The sequence below is a fragment of the Bison bison genome, unplaced genomic scaffold (assembly GCF_000754665.1).
Source record: "Bison bison bison isolate TAMUID 2011002044 unplaced genomic scaffold, Bison_UMD1.0 scf7180017864163, whole genome shotgun sequence".
NCBI lineage: Eukaryota > Metazoa > Chordata > Mammalia > Artiodactyla > Bovidae > Bison > Bison bison.
The window spans coordinates 4075589-4086023 of NW_011494735.1; the positions used below are offsets into that span (position 1 = coordinate 4075589).

Consider the following 10435-nt stretch of genomic DNA (forward strand, 5'->3'; position numbering starts at 1 on the left):
CTTATTCACACATTTATGTCCAGGAACTTCTATTACTAATTACTTTCCATGAGACTCAGTGCATGTGTTCCTAAACTGTATCAATAGTACTTTTTCCTGTGATTTCATAGCTTAATATTATGTAAACCAACAAAACATGAGTGCAAATGCAATTGGTTCAAAGAAAATTTTGTTAAATGCTTTAGAAAGACTGGCTAAAGATGAGTTGCTTTAAAAATCACAGCTGGAGCTTGCTTTGGCAGCAAATATACAAAAGTTGGAATGATACAGATAAGATGAGCATGGTCCCTGCACAAGGATGACACACAAATTCGTGAAGCATTCCATATTTTTAGACATGAAAGTCCATTTTATGACATAAAAAAAACCACAGTTGATAAAGAAGTACATTCATTACATAATGAGAAAGGGGTTAATTCTCCAAGAAGACATAACAATTCTTAATGCGTATGTGCCTAACAACAGTGTCAAACTACAAGAGGCAAAAACAGAACTCAAGGAAAAAATAAATCAATAAAATCATAGTTCACAATGTCAAACTATAAACCCAACAAGATGTTATTATAAGAAAAAGATAAAATAACAAGTTTAATCAAAATGTCTAGAAATTTTTATGCATGGCTCATGGAAATATAAAATGGTACAGCTGTTGTGGGCTTCCTTTATAGCCCCGTCAGTAAGGAATCTGCCTGCAGTGCAGAAGACCCGGGTTCGATTCCTGGGTTGGGAGGATCCCCTGGAGAAGGAAATGGCTACCTACTCCAGTATACTCGCCTGGAGAATCTCACAGATAGAGGAGCCTGGCAGGCTACAGTCCATGGGGTCGCAAGAGTCGGACACGATTCAACAACTAAACCACCACCACCACCACACAGCTGTTGTGGAGAAGCTTCCGGGTTCTTGAGCCACCAGGAAGATAGTTGCGGTAGTGAAGTGAAGTCGCTCAGTCGTGTCCGACTCTTTGTGACCCCATGGACTGTAGCCTACCAGACTCCTCAGTCCACGGAATTTTCCAGGCAAGAGTACTGGAGTGGGTTGTCATTTCCTTCTCCAGGGGATCTTCCCAACCAAGGGATCGAACCCTGGTCTCCTGCATTACCAGCAGACGCTTTGCCGTCTGAGCCACCAGGGAAGCCCCAGTTGCGGTAAAAGGGAGTCTAAAATGATGTTTTAGTCTAAAATAACCTGGAGGGTTATTTGCAAGATGAAAGGTTACCAGGGCAGTTCGTACAGTAAAGGGGATGATCCAACAAAGAGGGAGAAACTCAGGATCAGGAAACCCTCAGCCTAAACTGGAGTAGTGAGAGGGCTGTGAAGACTGCATGTGGAGACACTGCCATTGGCGGGAGCAAGGCCCTTCATCGCAGTGATAAAGGGGAAGGAAGGGAGGGTGGGCCCACGGAAAGACCTGAGCTCTGTTATGGTGGCCAGGAGGGGAGGGTTTTATATGAGTTGCCTCTGTTCTGTCAGTGTAAGGTGAGGCTGAGTCGTCTACCACAAGCAGAGTGTGGAAGGCCAGTGGTTGGCATGTGTGCCAGGACTTTGAAATGAGAGAAGTAAACAGTGACAGTCATTTTGAGTAATTGGGACACCAACACAGGATTTCAGAGAAGTGACTAAGATGACCAGGCTGATTAGAGGGCCCATGTGAGATTTGTGTTTATGAATTTAGTGTGAGGGAAATTCCCTGGAGGTCCGGTGGTTAGGACTCCAAGCTTTTGCTGTGGAGGATGCAGGTTCAATCCCTGGTCAGGGAACTAAGATCCCCCAAACCTAGTAGCACAGCTAAAAAAATTAAAAAATAGAGATCTGTCAGCATGCTTATGTATTTTTCTTCAGCAATATCTAGCTATTTTTGGTTTTTGTAAGAGCTTTCTTTTTAAGATGATATATACCCTATCTCTTTATGATTAAATCCATTGAGGAAAAAATGAGTTATTTAATGTGAATGTGAATTCTATGATTAAAGAGAATATACACACAGAAAAAAAATCTAGCTGTTTTGGTACAGATGAGGATGTAGGAAATACTAAGTGTCAGATAATCTTTTTCTCAAATATATATGTATGTATTTTTTCGGAGACACCAAATGACTTAACAAAGAAAGACAAAGTATAAATTGCAAAGCTTTTACTGAAAATGTACTTTTTATAGCATTCATGATTTCACACCTGTGATTAACTAGCAATGATTTCAATACCTACAAACTCTTCTGCCTCTGAATTTGTCATAATGCATGAAACTAAGCTTATAACAGTAAGAAAAAACAACAGCTCATCTAATCCATCTTTATATCCTTCATGACAGCAAGATGCACAATTGAGTTCTTTAAAAGGGCTAAAAGTGATTGACATATAAATTCTGAGCTTATTTTTAAAGCTGCATAAATCCAACATTTTTAAGACAACATTTAAAACAAAGGTCACACTTTATGAAAACAAAATTCTTAAATCAGGCTTTCTTCATTTTTAGTCTTTTGGTATTACGCTCCATTTAACATTTTATATTGCCCAACAAAGAGTAGTTATATTTTACTGTTTTTGGAGATGACTGAACAGATGATGATGTTACATGCCTACTACACAGGTGGGATTTTGCCTAAGATCAATTTGTTTAAAGATATTATTTTGCTATATTTTTGTTGAATATTAGGGAGTACTTATATGATTCAAGATTGCTGCTACTGCTGCTAAGTCACTTCAGTCGTGTCCGACTCTGTGCGACCCCATAGACGGCAGCCCACCAGGCTCCCCCATCCTTGGGGTTCTCCAGGCAAGAACACTGGAGTGGGTTGCCATTTCCTTCTCCAATGCAGGAAAGTGAAAAGTGAAAGTGAAGTCGCTCAGTCGTGTCCGACTCTTCGCGACCCCATGGATTGCAGCCCACCAGGCTCCTCCATCCATGGGATTTTCCAGGCAAGAGTACTGGAGTGGGGGTGATTCAAGATTAAGTGTGTGCTATTTCTTTAAGAACTGAATGTTCTGGATATATATTTGATAATTAAGATTTTAGACAAATATTCACCAGCATTAGGTCTGTTAAACTGAAATACACTGTGGGCCTAATATCAAATAATAAATACATGAAGTAAACATTAAGTATCTTAAAGACCACATGCTCCTGCTTCTATAAAAAAAAAAAAAAACATTATTTGTTTGAAAGTATGACCTTTCCCTCAACTATTACTTCCTTAATATGAAAAAGAGACAAAATGGGTTGAAGTAAAAACTCCAACATTACACTCCACAACCCTGAATGTAACTCGTGAGATCTTGGTTTTGACAATGACTTCTCCATGCCACCCTGTAGAGAAAGATGAAACAAATGGTAATAAGGTTGAAACAAAGCTTCATTATATTACATATACTTCAAATCCTTTGGGAAAACAACATAGTTTATCATTACATGAAATAAAAGCTACAGACAGATCCAAGTATTGCTATTTACTGCTATTTATTTTGGAGATACTATACCAAGGACTTCACATCTCCCCCAAAGCTTCACTAGGGCACAGAACATCTGAGTGCAAGTGTTGAGTCCTATGTAGTTCACAGCAAAAATGCAAAGTGCGTTCCATATTTACTTAATTCCAAAAATAATGTCAAGATATGACAAGGAATAGGTATAAGGTGGAGAATCTTAAAACCTCTAGAAATTCCCCAAAATAAATTGAGGAGTAAAAGAATAAGATTTTGAATCAGTTAAAGTAGATTGTTTCTATGCTATACACCGTTTAGTATGAATCTAAAGCTGCAATTTTCAGTTCTCAGTACCATACTTTGATCTTTGGAAATATTCTCTCACTTCTTTCATAACAATAGGATAAAACAGCTCTCTCCTTTAATACTTAACACATACCACGCTCTGTAATGGGAACTAACATAGTGTTGTACATACATTATATTTCAAACACAAACAAACAAAGCAAGAAAGTCATAGAGAAAGAGGTCAAATTTGTGGTTACCTCTTGAGGTAACCACAAGAGAATTTGGGTAGAATGAGGAAAGGGGAATTGGATGAAGGCAGTCAAAGGTACTACAAACTTCCAGTTATAAGATAAATAAATACTAGGGATATCATGTACAGCATGGGGCTTCCCTGGTGGCTCAGCAGTAAAGAATTTGCCTGCAGTGCAGGAGATACAAATTCAGTCCCTGGGTTAGGAGGATCTCCTGGAGGAGGGAAGGGCAACCTGCCTTGGTATTCTTGCCTGGAATAATCCCATGGACAGAGGAACCTGGCAGGCTACAGTTTATTGATCACAAAAGTCAGACGTGACTTAGTGACTAAAGAGCAAAAACAAATATATAGCCTGATAAATATAATTAACACTGCTATATTTTATATATGAAAATTGTTAAAAAGAGAGTAAATCCTAAGAATTTTCATCACACACAAAAAATTTTTTCTTCTATTTCTTTAATTTTATATCCATGTGAGATAATGGATGTTCACTAAATTTATTGTGATACTGTTTCCTGATGTAATTCAAATCATTATGCTGTAAACCTTGAACTTATATAGTGCTTTATGTCAATTACATCTCAATAAAACTGAAAGGAAAAAAACACACACACACACATACCATGCTCTAATGCCTTGTGGATCACTGACAACCCTCTTTGCACATGCTACAGCTTGAGTGATGTCATCTTGCAGCAAAGCTGAAAAAGAGGTGGTGAGAAGTGAAAATAACATTCATAGAAATGTTAAGTTTAGCTCAGTCAGCTTTATTCTCTTAGGCTGAGGAAAGAACAACTAAAATAATTTTTAAGGGTCTGTTTATCTGTTGATGTTGGGGGGAACTCTTCATTCCATCCCATTTGGCATCTGTTTCTCATTTACCAAAGTCATTGGAAGCTCTGGAATTATTAATTAGCATGATAGAAGGTTTTCTTTTTACTAGGAAATATTAAAAAAAAAAAAAGACAAACAGAAACTGGTCTAGCAGGTTTTTGCTCAGCAATTTGACACTGGAAATTGATCCTAAAGAAATAATAAGAGATGTACTGAAAGATATGTATACAAAGTGTTTCATAGCAATTAATAAAGGGCATAAGTGGAACTAGCCTAAATGTTTAACAGTAAGAGTTAGGTTGATACATTATGGAGTACTTATATTGTGAAAGTCTATTCATCTTTAAAAAACAACAAGGATTGATATTTGTTGACAAAAATAATTTTGTGTAATAAAGACAAAATTGTAAAGCAGTAAATATAGTACAATTTCACTGTTGTTATGTGGGTACAAATATGTATAATATAGCTTTACATTCATGTCCGGGATTGTTGTGTATTCCAAAAGAACATGTGGATACCAAAATTTCCCAATGGTCATACATGTCTGGGTAGTAAGAATTTTTATTCAATGACAACAGGTTATTCTATAATACAAAATTTTTAAAATAAATTAACTGGATACAAAAGTATATTCTTAGACTCATCTTCACTATTAGGATTTTTAATATTTAAAAATTTAGCAGTATCAATTCTGCTATATTTCTCCAATATTTCAGGCACTAAAGATTCTACATGCTTTGGGAGGTTCAAAAAAAGGTAGGGGATATATGTGTACCTATGGCTGATTCACACTGAGGTTTGACAGAAAAGAACAAAATTCTGTAAAGCAATTATCCTTCAATAAAAAAATAAATACAATTTAAAAAAAATTTTAAAAAGATTCCACATGCTTTCTCTATTTTAAAAGGAAGTCAATAGAATACTTGTTTCACCTCAATTAAACAAATCTATAAATTAATTTGTTAGAATGACAGTTTTTATATAGGAGCTGTGTTTTTGGAGATTCGTTCTAAAGAATTTATAAATGAAATGTCATAATGTTTCTAATTCACCTTAAAATCACTCAGCAAAAAGAAGTTTATATACATATATATATATATATATAAAGAAGTAAATGTGCTAAAATGTTAACAACTGTTAAAGTAAGTGATGAGCATATTGATGCTTATTATAGTAATGTTTCTAATTGTCCATATATTTAAAATATTTTATAGTAAAAAGTAAAAACAATTTTTTAAAAACACCACGCATATTCCTCCACTTTGATTAACTAGTAATTCTTTTGTTTTCCAATAAAGGAGGGTAGATTTTAAAAAAAAAGACCACCCAACAAAATTATCGCTAATCCTCCCCAAACAAGGAATAGCATTGTTCTTCACAAAGCATCAATATGTCCAGTTATGATAAAGTGATAGGTCATTCCAGAAACTTCTTTATGTTAGCAAACAGCAAACTTTTATGATACCAGCTCTTTAATTTCTTACTTAAGAAATTAGGAGGAGGATAATAGAGTTTCTAGATGTTAAAACGGAGTTTTTATAGGTCCCTGATGAACCCTTCAAGATTTTTTTATTTCTATTGACTCTTGACCTAAAGGATCATTCCAGTTTTCCCATAAGATGTTTACAGAAAAACCTGAATGAACTTTTTGGATAACCCAACAGGTATAACCAGGTGAGTCCTGTGCTGTCACTCCACATTATCTTGTCTTACCACCGCAGGGTAAATGACAGGCGTTAACTGCTCCTGGGGTTTTGCCATCATTACACCACCAGTGGCTATTGATTTGAAATATCCCATAATCAGTACTTTGGTCTCCAGCATTGTAGTTTGTAGCTTGTGTGTTGTAATTGCTTTCCCATCTGGCCAAACACATCCCTGAAAAAAACATATTTTAAGTAATAAAGAGCAAATCATATGACTTACAGTTCATAGCATAATCAGTTCTACTTAACTAGTTCTATTTTACTAATGACTTACTTTATAAGTATAAAGATGTATTTTACTTGTAAAGTGTTTTAACACTTTGGTGTTAAAGGTCCCTTCAGAGAATTCTTTTATTAGCAAATGATTTGGTAATACAAATGAAAAAGATGACATATTTTTAAAAATATCTTCCATTGCTATTACACTTTCCTTATTACTAACACCCAGGTAGGATTGAGCCTAGAACAGAAAAATCAACAGAGTTGTTGAGTGGATTTGGTCATTAGCAGCAGATGTATATGATAATGGAAAAATGCTTTTTAGTAGAAAAAATAAGGATTTTCTGGGAGAAAGAAAATTTATGATACCGAAGATGAATTTGGGTATCATATTATAATGCAGGCAAGAATCATAGAATAGGAAAGGCTGGGTCATCCATCCATCCATCTAGCCATTGGCTAACTCATTCAAAAATAGTTATGGAGGAGAAATGCCTGAATTTAATATAAAAACCACAGTGATGACATTGACAAATACGGACTAAAATACAAAGGAAATTTTCCTTAGGGCACATCTTAAACTCTGTGGAAGAAAACGAAAAATAATTAATGAACTAGAGTCAGAATAATCAAATGTCATTTCATGCTGCATTTCAGGGATCCTTATATAGATATTGACTGAGGGGAAATAGTTCTACTGTCCCTGTTTTAAGAGTTCAATGTAATTTTTAAAAAACCTTGCTGTTAAAAGTGCAACAGCATGTCAGGGGGTTTAAAAATGAAAAAAATACTACCTTATTCAGAACCCAAGATCCAAATTAGAAATGGCTAGAATCAAACAACAAGGGCTTAACAGACATGTCCCAGGTGCTAAAATGTATCTTATAGTCAGTCTACATGGCCAGCTGTCAGATTTAGTAGCGCTAGAGGAGTACATGGGGACCTGGCATGCTTAGAATGATATAGAATTTGACCCACCATGACTCAATCCTTCACCTGGTACATCTGATTCTAAAAGAACAAGTTGATGTTTTTAACCATTGTAAGTGTACAAGCTTTTGAACTGTGGTGTTGCAGAAGACTCTTGAGAGTCCCTTGGACTGCAAGGAGATCCAACCAGTCCATTCTAAAGGAGATCAGTCCTGGGTGTTCTTTGGAAGGACTGATATTGAAGCTGAAACTCAGATGAGCTGACTCATTTGAAAAGACCCTGATGCTGGGAAAGATTGAGGGCAGGAGGAGAAGGGAACAACAGAGGATGAGATAGTTGTATGGCATCACCGACTCAATGGACATGGGTTTGGGTGGACTCCGGGAGTTGGTGATGGACAGGGAGGCCTGGTGTGCTGCAGTTCATGGGGTCACAAAGAGTCGGACACGACTGAGCGACTGAACTGAACTGAAGTGTATAAACCCTCCAAGAAAGAAAAAAGCATTCACTCAAAGGCCCTTTCTTTTTGTTCATCCTCTATTAGTATCTGTTCCACACCTGGCTACCTATTTGAAAGGATGAAAAAGAGTTAACTTACAGTTTGCCAGGCTGATTCCCCTAAAGTTATCCATTCCAAATCTTTTCAGAGTTCTGGCAAGCTCACATCTCTCAAAGACCTTGCCTTGGACAGCGACCGAAAAGAGGAGAAACCCCAGAATGAGGAGAGCCTTCATGTTGACTGAGAAGCCAGACCTCCAGGCTGACCCAGGGGAGCTGGCCCTGCTTTTAACATCTTTTCACTTCCTTCTTATGCGACTGGTTTGGGAGCTCCACCCTCTGAGACATGTGGAAAATAGGAAATGTTTATTGATTCACTAACTTCAAAATTTTCTTTCTTATGTTTGAAGAAGGACATTCTGATGTCCTAAGAATTAATCCGCAACAAAATAGTGAAATGACATTGCTTAAAGACATTGCTCAGGACTAATTGGGATTAGCACTATTGATAAAAGAGGAACTTTTTCCTATTTTGAATAGGAATTCCTATTCCTATTATGAATTTGAGCAAGTATGAATAAAAAAATCTGAATGAACATTTGACTCAACTAAAAATGAGTTTTAATCTTTCATTAAATGTTTTTCATTAAGTTGCTTTATGTGCCTTCTGTATGTTGCCTTATCTTTTTCCCTTAAGATTATTTTATATACACTTTCCACAAAAGAACACTGCCTGTTGTTCTGATAGGTATATAATACAACACTACTTTGTTCAGCCAGATTCCATTACTAACTTTTTGGTTATTATTGTAAATTCTTAATTTATAAATCAATGTTTCGCTATTAGAAGTAAGCCTCATGCAAATAACATTCCTAACTCCTTTCTGACAAAGCCTTACTTCATGTTTTCATGTTAGAACATAAAGAGTCATTGTAAAGCAAGGGAATTTTATAGCAAAATCTTCAGAGGAATAACAGAATATGCCACCCCAAGAATCTTCCCCTTTGACACAAGAATAATGTTGAGCTGAAGGCAATGGAGAAGAAGAAGATTCAAAAAAAGCTCTCTTTTCTCCCCCTATTTTCCTGAAAGCAGAACATAAATTTGTGCAGAAATTAATCATCAACATCCCTAGACACATATTAGACCCAAGTAAGGACCAGAGAACTCTGAAAAACAACCTATACTGACTAGCTAGTATTTTCCATTAGTTTCTGATGTATTTATTGTACCACTATTTGCTGCCCTTGGAAGCCCAGTACTCTTTTCCTTTGTCTTGTAGTTCCCCTAAAAATATATTGTTCTTTGTTTAAGATGATCTGTAAGTCCAAGTTCTAGACACCTCTTTGAGTTACTCATCACTTTCATTTCTCATAAGTATATATGAGATGTACATGTTAATATATTCATTTCCTTTTCTCTTGTTAAGCTGACTTTTTGTTACAGAGTCCCAGCCAAAAACCTAAAACAGTAGAAGGAAACAAATATTTCCCCCTGTACAGTTTCTGGTGAGGCAGATGGGACAGGGAAAGGCTAGAACACGCCATTCTCCCTGGAGACTGCAGTTGAAATATGCGGTAACAGACAGCAGACCAGCAGAAGGTACGGATTCTTACCATGTCAGTCTCCCAGTGCTTTCTCTGTAGTGCACAGACAAGAGAGGGGGATGAAACTTTCTCGTTTTCCCTTCCTTTCCAAATTCACAGAGGCAGAAGAAAAACATTTGTGAAAATAGATCTTGAATTGTGATTCTTGTGAATTTGTTTTTGCTAATCAGCACCTATGGTTACTGATTCTTAGCCTCCCAGAAAGAGGTATGTTTTCCTTTGTCATCTGTCATAAGGATGAAAAACCATAAGATGAGAATCTCCATTTGTTTTGTTTCCTATCCTGAGAACTTGGCTTTGTCACCAGTGAGAATACTCCCTTTGGTGGGGTGGGGGCAGGGGATGCAGGTTGTCTGTCAGGCTTGCATCAGCAGTTAGAAAGCCAGCCAGCTAGGAGCCTAAGACATGAAGTGACAGGCAATATTCTCTTTGTCCAACCATGCTGGCTGTCAGGGAAGTTCGTCTTAATGAAGTGTCTCAGGTCATAAGAGGCCCTTACGGCCTCTACCTTTGCTGCCTGGTTTGTGAAGAAAAAATTCTCCTCTCAGTATCACCTTTCTGGTAACATAGGTTAGGAGGTCAGTATTTAAGGTGTCTCATTTTATGGGAGATAGAGCTTTTTTTTGTCACCTGAGACAAGGAAGGTCTTTGTTTTCTTAGGCTTTCTCTGGAG

At 36.8% G+C, this 10435-nt stretch overlaps 1 protein-coding gene across 1 annotated transcript; it reads right to left on the bottom strand.

Annotated features, from left to right (window-relative positions):
* Positions 1–2114: 2114 nt before the first annotated feature.
* On the bottom strand, positions 2115–8446 carry LOC104989766 (lysozyme C, non-stomach isozyme). Its single transcript, XM_010841554.1, has 4 exons — positions 8255–8446; positions 6514–6678; positions 4586–4664; positions 2115–3303 (listed from the first exon to the last, which is right to left on the bottom strand). Exons 1-4 carry the CDS (start codon positions 8388–8390, stop codon positions 3237–3239), a joined length of 447 nt encoding a protein of 148 aa, XP_010839856.1. The 5' UTR covers positions 8391–8446; the 3' UTR covers positions 2115–3236.
* Positions 8447–10435: the final 1989 nt, after the last annotated feature.